The sequence below is a fragment of the Odocoileus virginianus genome, unplaced genomic scaffold (genome assembly GCF_023699985.2).
Source record: "Odocoileus virginianus isolate 20LAN1187 ecotype Illinois unplaced genomic scaffold, Ovbor_1.2 Unplaced_Contig_14, whole genome shotgun sequence".
Classification (NCBI taxonomy): Eukaryota; Metazoa; Chordata; class Mammalia; order Artiodactyla; family Cervidae; genus Odocoileus; species Odocoileus virginianus.
In genome coordinates, this window is record NW_027224331.1 from 1,118,504 (window position 1) to 1,131,118 (window position 12,615).

Consider the following 12,615-nt stretch of genomic DNA (forward strand, 5'->3'; position numbering starts at 1 on the left):
CATCTCTTGTCACAGCCTCCCTGGACTCAGACCTTGTGGAGTCACACAGCTGCTGGCAGCAGTGTCTGTTGCAAAGGAATGTCTATCCAGATCTTAAAGTCCCACTCTGCCTATGCCTCTATATTTCCTTTAATATTTGGAGCTTATTTCATTGAAAGATTTGCATTAGTGATCAGGGAAAATGTACAACTACATACTTGTATCTACAGAAATAGTTTTAAATATAAACTCTCCCTCTCGAGGCAGAAATGGGCATCAAGTAAAGAGGCAGCTGATGCAGAGGGTTAGAGACCCCATCCTCCCCCTGGCTTCAGCGTTCTGGAACTTGAAGACTGCTGAGTTTCTAGTTCCAAAGGTCTGGAGTTGAGGGGAGGTTGATTAATGTAGGTAGAAAAGAACAGTTTTACAATTCTTTGATATCCATAAACAATAATTTGAGGAGTAAGGCAGAGACAACAGTAGTTGACAGAATCTCTGGGGTCACTGTAATCTTAGAAAAGAAGCACCTATACTTCCTTACAGGTGTAGTTGCCCTGGCTGGTTGTGTGTGTGCCTGTGTGTGTAACAGCCTCAAAGACAGCAGCCGAAGATCTTTCTGGGGAAGACTGGGGCCAGCCTCTCTGTGCCCAGTGTGCTTCTGGTGGAGATACGATGGCATCCTCCTGTGTTTTACTTTGAATGCTCTCTAAGAACACGTGTTCGTCTTTCCACAAGGTCGGCCTCTTTAGACGCCTCGGCACTTTTCCAGTGAGAGGGACGCCGATGGCCACACGGCTGCTGCTCTGTGAGCATGCCGAGAAGCTGGCTGCCGCCATCATCCTCAAGAACCACCACTCGAGGCTTCCTGACCTCATGAACACAGCGATCCTGATGGCTTTGAACAAGAGGGACTGTGACGTCCCGTCCAGCCTGACCCCCGCAGACGTCTTCTTCAGAGAGGTGAGCTGAGCGCCCTCCCCTTAGCGTGACTCTGGAGCACTGCCATTTACTGAATGGACCCCCAGCAAGGAGAGCGCTGAGGACAGAAGATCTCGTTGAGTTTTGTGTTGAACTCCATGTTTTCTGGGTAAATTATCACTCAGAAGCGTCACTCACTGATCACTCCCTGTAAGTGAGAGCTTGGGAAGCTGACGACGTGTCTGATGTTTCCTTGTGCTTCTCCACAGCCCTCTTGTCTCCCTGGGGGACATCTCCACAGTGGGCTCCCCGGCCCCTCTGTTCCTGTTGGTCTGTGGTGGAGCCTTGTCCCCACCTTCCTCCCTTGCTGCGTCTGCCTGTCTGCTGTGCCTGCTGTTGGATGGCCTCCTCTTGTACGTCCAGCAGCTGCTCCACCCCAGCGCCCCTCCAGGCCTGGAGCCAGCCGTGGCTCCCCCCGATTGTAGCCCGAGGCTGGTGCACTTACTCTTGCCCACAGCTTCGTAGACAGTCCCTTCTCTAAACTCTTCTCGGCTGCCTGCTAGGATCCTGCTCTGCATCTTTTTTTAAATTTTTTAATTTATTTTTTACTGTGCTGAGTCTTCATTGCTGTGTGTGAGCTTTTTCTTGTTGTGGAGCACAGCTGCTAGGAGCGAGGGCTTCAGTAGTTGCCCCATGGCATGTGGAATCCTCCTGGACCAGGGATCGACCTTGTCCCTTCCATTGGCAGGCGAAGTCTTAATCACTGCGCCACCTGGGAAGGCCCTCCACTTCACTTTTATTTTTTATTTTTTCCACTTCAATTTTAAAGTCAGATTTATTTTCAGAGAAAAGGAAAACTTACTGTAAACTTGGGAGGGAGAAGAGATGAAAGTGCTGGAAATCAGCCCACAGCTCTGGTGCCTGAGTGACCCCTCGCAGCCTTGTGAAGGACGGGGCAGCCTTCCCGTCTCCATGAGTAAGCACTCATACCATGACCCAAGGGCCACTTGTCTCAGTGGGGACCACAGACCCTGCTCGGAGCCACCTGCAGCATTGTTTTGGGCATGCTAATAGGTTGCTTCTGGAGTTCATAGTCCTTCCCTGGAACTGCCCCTCCTACCTTTGTGGCATTACCTGAGTTTAGAAACAGTGCTAGCCTTCCCCCAACTCTGTGGAATGTGGAATTGTTTTTTGCATTTGGGAAACTTCTCTGTTTGATGCTTCTAATTTTGTTTCCTTGCTCCTACAATTTAGCTATAATCTAGCAACTAGTAGCCTCTGCCAAGAGTCTCTTTTGTTCTAAATATTTGATGTACTGTAACCTGAAAATAATTTGACACTGAACTATGTTCAGATCTGTTGACTCCATAAATGTATCTAGTTTGAAGAAGACATCATTTTTATATATTTGGGTTTGTTTTGTAGGGAATGTAAGGCAAAACACTTTTCTGTTTTATTTTGCTTTTTAATCAAGGAAGTATGCCTGAAATCTGAATTAAAGAAAGACAATTCACCTCAGATTTCATTATCTAACCAAACTATTGTCATTTTTTGTGTCCCTTTTTGTCTTTTTTTCCCCATGTTCACCATTTTATTTGAATATTGGATTTAATAAGGAAAAAGATGCACTGAAAATATGTTACAGAAAAAATACACAAAACAAGGTCATTTTTTAAAGTATAATCACCAAAGAGGAGGGTAGTTCCGGGTCCTGTGGCATCACAGGACATCACATGTCCCGTAACTGCTGCTCACACCCCACTGAGGATGGGACAGGAGAAGGTTGATTTGTCCTCCAGATACAATGTCCTAATTGTCCTTTCCTGCCTTCGCCACATGGCAGGGTTGGTGCATTTGCCCAGATCTTCAGTTGTGAGGGGAGGGAGAGTGGCTTGTGGGCATAGTTCAGCTCAGGTCAGGCAGAAACAGTGCGCCTGACCAGTTTCTGTTTTATTGGGAAGGTGCACTCAGTAATTCATCAAATTATCAGATCACTTATGTTCATAATATTCTGAAGGGACAGCACTATTTAGGTGGACTTGGATAAGAGAAGCATAACAGTGGTAAATTAGCCAGAATTGGACATCTTCCTATTTAAGGCATGACGGAATTGTCACCAGAGAAAGTAAACGGAAGTAAAATAATTTAAATTAAATAATTTAATCCCCTGGATTTTAAGATTTTGAACTATAGAAAATGGAAATTAAGCTTTGGTAATCAATGCTAACATCTAGGATGTGCTATGTGTTAAGTTGCTTCAGTCATGTCCAACCCCAGACTGTAGCCCACCAGGTTCCTCCATCCATGGGATTCTCCAGGCAAGAATACTGGAGTGGGTTGCCATTTCCTTCTCCACCTTTTTGTCTTTATTCATACATAATTTTACATGATAAAACAAAGGGTTGTTTTTTTTTCATGATTAATGACAGATTGAATTGAGTAAGAGCCTGATTCCTTTTTCTACTTTTAGATCAAAATACAGAACTTACTGGTTAATTGAGTGTGTGTACATTTCCCAGTTAACTGGGAAAAAAACTAAGAGTCTGAGACTTATCGGTTAGATGGATGCATAATCGATGAGTAGCAGCGTAGGACGTGACAGGAGAAAAAAACTAAAATATGATTTCTTTCTCAAAAGAGCGCTCCCTGTAGAAAATGATAGTAGTTAAGATTGTTTACATTACCATTTATCTTCACTTCTCTTTGGATTTACTGGTCTTTGGGTAAAGTTCTAAAGGTCCTCCCACAAGGCATAATCATAACAAAAAAAGAGAATTCAAGAGAACTGAAGAAGGAACACATAAGTTTACTATGTATCAAGTTTTTTTCTTTTTACCTGTCCATCCACTTGGAAATGCTAAATTACATTACAAACAGGTATTAGCATTTTAAGAGACTGGTTAACCCAAGTCAGGCTCTAATTGGTGGGCAATGTGATCTTGCAGTCCAGGTAAAAGATAAAATAATGCAGACGCTGCTTGAAGATGCACCCTCCACCTTGCCTCCAGTCTGGGAAGGGGCCCCACACCTCCTGGGGCTTTAAAAAGCGGGTTCACAGCTTCAGAACAGGCCTTCCAACTGTGTTGGTACAGCTTATGAGCAGTGTTTGAAACCACTGAACATGTAACATGTGATAGGGTATTTAGCAAATGTTTTGGCATTTTATTTGCTTTTATGTTACTTTCTGCCTTTATGTCACATTTGCTTTCATTATCTTTCTCACAGTAACAGTGTAAAAAACTCTCACAAATTCAGTGTGCCAGAGGTGTCTTGCTCAGGCTGTTAGGATGACTTTGAGTGACATCAGAAACACTAAAGGAAGAATAAGATTTGCAAGATAGTGATTTTATTTGGGCTGCATTGTGCATGTGTTTGTCTTGTTCCTTCAGCTGGTTAGTAAGCTCTTTGAGGGCAGCGAATCTGATTTCCATTTCTTCTTATTATCTTTGCGTGCCCAATGCTATGCCAACTCTAACTACCAAGCAGATATCCACTTGATAAATAAAGGGGGGTGAAAGCTTAACTGTGAGCTGAAACTGGAAGCAAATGTTTCCCTGCTTAACATTTTTCCTCAGTTACCTTTATGTGTTAATATGTGTTAATAATGTTTAAAAAAAAAGAACAGTTACACGTTATATATTTAGTTTCTATGCTACTACTATTCTACAAACATTTCTATTATGTCTAAAGAAAGTAAATTCCTCAAAGAAAGAAATTAGCCAGTTCATTAGCCAGTTGAATCACTATTTTAATCCGTTGGTTCATTTGTTTAATTCAATAGTTTAGTGTCTTACATTGTAATGTGACATTATTTGTAACCTAATACTATTTAAAGGTGGCATTGAGCCTTCATAACTCTAATAAACAAATATTTCAGTTACTTGATATTTAAATAAGTCTACCTGCTAACAGTTCAGAATTTGCTTATTTATCAGACTGTTATTTGGGCTCACTACCTTTTAAAAGTTAGGAGAGTCTAGCTTTCCTTGGTTTTGAAATTTGTTTTTGTCACTGACTACACCCCTGACTACTAAGCAGAGGATGTAACTTAGTGAAAAAAGCCTGCTGGGTTGACTCCAGGCCATTGTGATTGTCACCTGTCAGCATGATTTCTCTTACTAGTGGGTGCGGTCTGTGTCCTCTGCAGGTGTCCCAGGTAGATACCATCTGTGAGTGTTTACTGGAGCATGAGGAACAAGTCTTGAAGGACACATCCATGGAATCAGTTGAGTGGGCGGAAGTGGTGATCAATGTGAACAATATTCTCAAGGTACAAACATATGAAGATTCTAGCAAGTCAAAGCCCAGACCGTGGACAGAGGAGAAAGTGGTTTCCATATTCCTACTGTGCATCACCAACAATCCATAATGGGTTAGCCGTTAGTTAATTCCAAAAAGTTAGGAAAACATCAGTAATTTTATCAGTCAGTCAGCAGACATTTTGAGTGTGTGCCTTTTGCATATTAAAAGTTTCTGTTTGGTAGAATAAGCCTTTTATTTTGGAGAAGGACATATATATCATTGTAAATGTATCAATTTTATTGTAATTATCTAAATAATTGTCAGACACCACTTAGCAGCTGAGCAACAGCAAATAAGTTTCTCTTTTTTAATTACTCAAAAGCTTACTTAAAACATTCCATTTAATTTTACCTCATGGACATTATGGTGATGATTTTCCTACTTTGGTTACCATAATTTTCTATAATTGAAGTTAGATTGTGGAGTAAAACAAATTTCAAATGCAGAAAGAATCAAAAAGTAATCCTACAGGCCTGTGCTGAGTAATGTTTTGTAATAATACAAGTTGATGTTTCAGATAATCTCAGAGATCCTGGGATCCCTCATTTCCTGCATGTGATAATACATTTCATTTTCCAGGACATGCTGCAAGCTGCTAGTCACTATCGACAAAATAGAAACTCCTTGTATAAAAGAGAAGAGCCAGGGGATAAAGAACCTGAGTATGTTCCATGGACAGGTGAGATTGCAAGCACTGATCCCAGTTTTCGGATTCATTAGCAGTTGTTCAGTTTATATATGTTTTTCTTTTTTTTTTGGTTGCACTGGTTCTTTGTTGCACACAAGGACACAGGGCTCTTCTCGGTTGTGGCGAGCAGAGCTCCCCATTGCTGTTTACTGGCTTCTCCTGTTGTGGAGCACGGGCTCTAGGCGCACAGGCTTCAGCAGCTGCCTCATGTGGGCTTAGTGGTAGTGGCACGTGGGCTGTTGCTCTGTGGCATGTGGAATCTTCCTAGACCAGGAATTGAACCTGTGTCCCTGCTTTAGCAGGTGAATTCTTAACCACTAGGATGTCCCAAAATATATTTCTAATGGTCTGTTATTTTAGGAAGTCATATTATTCTCCTAGTACAAGTTTGTAAGTGAAATAAAAAATAATATGTGACATCTCCAAAATGAGCAGTTCTTATAAAAAATCACTTTATTCCTTTGAAATAATTTGCAGCTGTCTCTATAGCTTAATTTTTTAACTGATACTTGTGCATCTACTAGGTTTTAGTATGTATAGTTATTCATAGAAGCAGGCCCTGAAAGTAGTGACTATATTTTATGTTGATTTAACACACAGAAGTAAGTGGAGTAGCTTTAAAGGAATTTAGAAGGAAGAAGAGTCAGGTTTACTTGACTTTGCCGAGGCCGCCTCCATAGAGAAGATGGTTTTGAGCAGTACATAGACAAGTGTTTACTGACCCCCTGTTTGATTTCTTTTTCTATCAAAGGTGACAGGATGTAATTTTTAGGCAGTTGGTCTTCTCTGTAGCCATTATGGAACCCTTACTTGTCCTTTTATTTTGTGTGATTTCACAGCAACCAGCGGTCCTGCTGGCATCCGAACAGCAATAGTGCGCCAGCATAGGACTGTCCTGAAGATGGTTTATCCTCAGGCAGACAGCAACCTCCGAAACGTTCTAACAGAGCATTTAGTAGCACTGATTGATGGCTTCCTGGATGGTTATGTTTCTCAGCTCAAGTCTGTGGACAAATCCAATGATCAAGAAAGATATAGCAATCTGGAAATGGAATATCTACAGAAAAGATCAGATCTCTTATCTCCGCTTCGTAAGTGCATGATATTTAATAGTGAGGGCTGTGGGTCTTTGAGTCTACAGAATGAATGGAGGAGTCAGATCATTCAGGCAGTGGTTTTCAATACAACATTGTTAACCCAGTTGTAGGTCAGAACTTAAGCAACTCTTCATATGTATGGCTTTCTGTGTTCATCTCTTCGGCCTTATTGTCATTACTTCCTGGTAAAAGTATCCTACACAATGCTGAAGATGATTTACAAAGGAGTAAATTATCCGTGTGTGGAGACTGCCCTCAAAGAACTTGTTACGGTCTGAGACCTTCATAGGGATGGCTCGACCACGGGGCAGAGCAGATGAGGGCCATTCGAGGGTGTGGGTGGGTGATGAGGCTGCAGCAGAGGATGCAGCCAGACTGTCCCAGCCAAGACTCAGAGGAGGAGCTTGTCTTGCTCCGTGAAGCAGGGGAGTAGCATCTTAGGTGGGCAGTGACGAAGGAAGGGCTGAATATACATCTTTAATGAGTTTATATGGATTATGAAACTAAGTGCCAGTAACTAGAAAGCTTTCCATTAATTACTTTTAGTATGTAACAGGAATAAAGGCAAAATTTCAAGGAATATTATTTTTTATTACGTACTAAGTTTTCGCTAACAGGATTTTTTTTCCATCTGTTTTCATTCCCACAGTCACACTAGGCCAGTACCCATGGGCTGCTTCATTGGCAGAAAAATACTGTGACTTTGATATCTTGGTACAAATGTGTGAGCAGACTGACAACCAGACCAGACTGCAGCGCTACATGACCCAGTTTGCTGATCAGGTAATGAGCACAGGGGTATAGGCAGTGGATCCTGTAAGAAGGCTTTACCATTTTACATCTTACTTAGTTTTTTTTTTTTTAATATGTGTAATTTTATTAATTATTTATTTTTGGTTGCACTGGGTCTCGGTTGCTGCATACAGGCTTTCTCCAGCTGCAGTGAGTGGGAGCTACTCTTGGTTGCAGCCTGTGGTGTCTCCTTGCAGTGGCTTCTCTTCTCGCAGAGCACAGACCCTAGGCACACGGGCTTCAGTAGTTGCAGGTTTTGGGCCCTAGAGCACAGGCTCAGTTGTGACACTTGGGCTTAGTTGATTCATGGCATGTGGAATCTTCACAAATCAAGAGATCGAACCCATACCCCCTGCACTGGCAGGCAGATTCTCATCCATAGTACCACCAGGGAAGTTCTTACTTGGAGTTTTTGGAAGGTGATGCAGTCCTTTTGCAGTTTACTGGATACTAATTTGTACATTATGTTTCTTTGTAAATTGTCAGACAATTTTTTATATATAAATATTACAGAAGGATTCTTTGACCTTTGAAAAATATGTCAAGACTTTTATTTCTATTTTTATATTTTCAAAGTACTTAGGTGTAGTAGTATTGGTAGAGTTCCACAGTTTGAATGGACGATCTTGGGAGCATAGGATGCTACTGTTAAGAGAGCTCAAATTCCTGTTTACCTAAGACTCTTGTTTTCCTTCTTTGACATCATGCTTCCTTTTTCTTTAAATTTCTAATATATTTTTTTTAAGTTCCCATTATGACACTATATAAATTTAAGTTGTTCCTTAAAGCCAGTTTATTTAGCCAGTTGATCTTTATGTAAAAACTGATTTTTTATAAACATAACATTGTATAAAATTCAGGAAACCACCATAAAGAAAAAAGAAGATAAAAAATCATTCATAATTCTGCCACCAGAGAGAAATCTTTTTTAAACATTTGGTTTATAGTCTTTTTAATCTGTGAAGCATGTTTTATTAACTGCTTATTTCACTTAATACAAAACAGACATTTGTCCATATCATTGAATATCACACAACCACATTTTAAATGGTGTTATAGTATTTCGTAGACTGGATATAACTTATTTGATCACTACCTGATTTCTGGACCTAACTTATCTTGTATTTCATAATAGTGCTAAAGTAAGTACTTTGTGCTTATCATAATTTGTATTCTTTTTAAGGATTCTTATTCTCTGTTGACATTTTCCATGCATTCTACTTTGTTTCTTTTACTTTTTAAAAAAAAAATTTGTTTACTAGTTAAAGTCCTTTTGTGCTAATTCCAAAATGATCGTTCTTAAGTTTGCTTCTGTTATCTACATATTCATATTTTTCTGCTTCCTATATCTAACAATTTTTAAGTTGTATTTTGGACTTTGTGTATGTGAACCATAAAGATGAAAATTAGTACTGGTTTTTCCCCCTGGAAGGCAGATAAAATGAAAGGCAGATCACTCAATTCATCAAGAATAGAGGTAGGCCAGGGCTTGATTGCTGCCTCTGTTACATTCATCCATTCCAATGAATTAATTGGTTTCAAATGTCTAATGGGACTGGTGGTTCGTTGTAGAATTCCCCCTTTTGTGGAAGCATCTCATAAGTAATGTGTGAGCCTGCAGGACACTTGTCTTCCTTTCCAGCCCAACCTCTTACTCTACTACCAGATCCAGCAAATGCCCTGGAAGGGAAATTGCCTGGGCAGTTGGAGCCTTGCTAAATTCTGATTTATCATGCCAGTCACATCAATGCCTGGCACACAGTTCTACCCTGGAATCTTTCATCCTGGAAGGATGGAGTCCCAGCAGTGTCCAGTAGACCTTCCTGGTAATGAGATCTTGTTCATGTGTGCGGTCCAAAATGGGAGTCTCCGGCCACAGATGGCCTTTTGAGTACTTGAAATGTGACTGATGTCTCTGAGGAATTGATTTTTGCATTTTAGATCAAGTTTAAACAGCTGCATGTGAGCACTGACTACCATATTGGACAGAGCACATCTAGATTCTGGGTGATATTTAGCAAGATCCCCATTCTGAATCTGAATGTCCTCCTTTGTCAGATGAAGTCATTTGAGGACCCTACAATTAGGAACTTGGTGTTTAAAAACAGGATTTCCATGCTGGAGTCTAAGACCTTTGGGAAAAAACTTAATGCTTTTTCATCAGAAATGTGTTTTTTGAAACTGTATTACTAAATACTGTTGGATTCTTGCTTTGTTCTTTACAGAATTTTTCAGACTTTCTCTTCCGTTGGTATCTGGAGAAAGGAAAGCGAGGCAAATTATTATCTCAGCCCATTTCTCAGCATGGACAGTTGGCAAATTTTTTACAAGCTCATGAACATCTCAGCTGGTTACACGAAATTAACAGCCAAGAATTAGAAAAGGTAAGGTTTCAGCTGTATGGATCAGATTTAGGTGATTTTTTATTTAGTTTGTAGCTAGTGATTTTTTGGAGTTAAATACTACAGATTTTTTTAAAATGTGTATCTTTCTCTCACATAATTTGATAAAAGTATTTTTCATTTATGATGGTATTGCCGTTACTTGTTATATCTCAGTTAAAAGAAATGGAGCCTATTCTAATTTGACTGTTATTACAATAAAATAAAGCACAAAACTTCAACACATAAATAGCAGTCATTGGCCGTTTTTTGTAATGAGTATTTTCTTATAATAGAAATGTTCAAATTATCAGTAAAAACATTAAATAAATTCAAGTTTCTCGTTGAAAAGATGTTGTAGTGAACATATAATTATTATAGAGCAAACGTTTTATACATGTCTCTTTTCCCAGTGACTAGTGTGAGTGGCTGATATTTCATTGTGTAATTACTCTCAAAGTATGCTGCTGATCTGTTTTAAGTTTTGCTAATAGTGACTTGATCTTTCATTGATATAGCTTGAGGGGGGGAAACCAAGTTTGGGTTTTACTTAATCATTATTTTAACTTGAATTAATACCGAGAATTTTACCACAATTTTCATATTTTGTTATTGTAGGCTCATGCAACACTTCTGGGTTTGGCAAATAGGGAAACTCGTTACTTTGCAAAGAAAAAAACCCTTCTTGGCTTGAGTAAATTGGCGGCATTAGCTTCAGACTTTTCAGAAGATACACTGCAAGAAAAAATTGAAGGTAAAAGGCAGTATTTAAACAAGAAGATGTACAAGTCAGTCATGCTGTCAGTGTAATCTTAGAATGCATTCCTGTTATCAGTTAATGGGATCCTCTAGAGACAGGAGCCATCCCCTTTCTATTCACTGTTCTTAGACAATTATTCAGTTATATAATTAGGATTCTCTTTTTATAGAAAAGTAGTTTGTGCTTTAAATAAGAATTCCTAAAGAATAAATTCAAATGATTTGGACAGAGTACTCTGATTACACGCTTAGCAAATCACATGCTAAGAACGAACGGCCATGCCAAGAAACATGACGTTTCTTCAGTGGGTTTGCTGTAGGTGGTGGTAATTCTGAAGCCGTTGATTTCAGAATTCAAAAATTATTGAGGTCATAGTAGTGAAACTACTCTGTTTCACAGTCTGTATTTTGTAGACTGAGAAAATGATTGAGAATATTATTTTTGAGAACCAAAGGGAATGGAGGTATAAATATAGAAGGAAGATGAGGAAGAACCCTGTGTTATTGCATTTGAATTTTATGTATCACATGGAGTCATGGTTGTTCTCTGAATGTATTTCTTGGCTGTCCCCTGAAAAGTCCTAATAGCAGTATCGCCCCAGATAGCGTGAATATACCTAATCCCATACTTCGGGGAGGTGTCTTGCCATGTGGTTCAGGGTGAAGTCTATGTAAATAGGGGTATTGGCGACAGTAGTCTGTCTGGGGTCTGGGTTCACATTCCACTGCTGTTACTTTCTTCCTCCAAGGAGTAGATGTAGTGGAAGGAATCTGGACAGAAATTAGACCAATCTTGTTTTACATGTTTTTTCCAACTGACTAGCTTTGTGACCCGGAAAGAAAGTGAAAGTTGCTCAGTTGTGTCGACTCTTTGCGACCCCGTGGACTATAGAGTCCATGGAATTCTCCAGGCCAGAATACTGGAGTGGGTAGCCGTTCCATTTTCCAGGGGATTTTCCCAACCCAGGGATTGAACCCAGGTCTCGCTCATTGCAGGCAGGTTCTTTACCAACTGAGCTATGAGGGAAGCCCATAGTAGTGACCCAGGGTACACTACAAAATGCGTAGTTCTAACAATCAGAGACACTGGGTGTTCCTTGAGAAAAATGTTCTACTTTTTGTAAAATTGAGTACTCAAATCATAGGATTAGCATTTAACTTTTATTACTGAAATTATTTTTCACTGTCTTTTATTTTTAAATGCTAATAGTGCCTGTTGTTCCAGAGAAGTGTGTATATGTTTTGCAAGGCCGGTTAGTAGTCTCCAGGGGGAGCCATATTTTAACCTGTCCGTCAGAGAGAGAGCATGTTAATCAAAATAGTAAAAAAAATTTTTTTTAATTTATTTTTATTATTTTTGGCTGTGTTGGGTCTTTGTTGTTGCATGCAAGCTTCCTCTCGTTGCAGTGAGTGGGAGCTACTCTCTAATTGCCGTGCCCAGGCTCCTCATTATGGAAGCATCTCTTGTTGTGAAGTACGGGCTCTAGGGTATGCAGGTTCTAGCACTCGTGGTGCACGGGCTGCAGCGTGTAGAATCCTGGACCAAGGATCAAACCCATGTCCCCTGCAGGTGGACTCCCAACCCCTGGACCAGCAGGGAAGTCCCTAGTCAAAACATTTTAACACAAGGTTTTGCTTCTGTTTTTCCCGCTTACATCTGGCTATTGTTTTGCATCTGATTGCTTCTTCTTAGCTTTCG

At 40.1% G+C, this 12,615-nt stretch overlaps 1 protein-coding gene across 1 annotated transcript in view; it reads left to right on the forward strand.

Annotated features, from left to right (window-relative positions):
• Window positions 1-12,615, forward strand: part of NUP133 (nucleoporin 133) — a 55,932-nt gene that overhangs the window by 28,939 nt on the left and 14,378 nt on the right. The window contains exons 15-21 of the mRNA XM_070464082.1: window positions 715-939; window positions 5,045-5,167; window positions 5,779-5,878; window positions 6,727-6,978; window positions 7,634-7,767; window positions 10,002-10,160; window positions 10,776-10,911. Of these exons, the coding sequence (XP_070320183.1) occupies window positions 715-939; window positions 5,045-5,167; window positions 5,779-5,878; window positions 6,727-6,978; window positions 7,634-7,767; window positions 10,002-10,160; window positions 10,776-10,911 (1,129 nt within the window). The remainder of the gene's footprint in view (window positions 1-714; window positions 940-5,044; window positions 5,168-5,778; window positions 5,879-6,726; window positions 6,979-7,633; window positions 7,768-10,001; window positions 10,161-10,775; window positions 10,912-12,615) is intronic.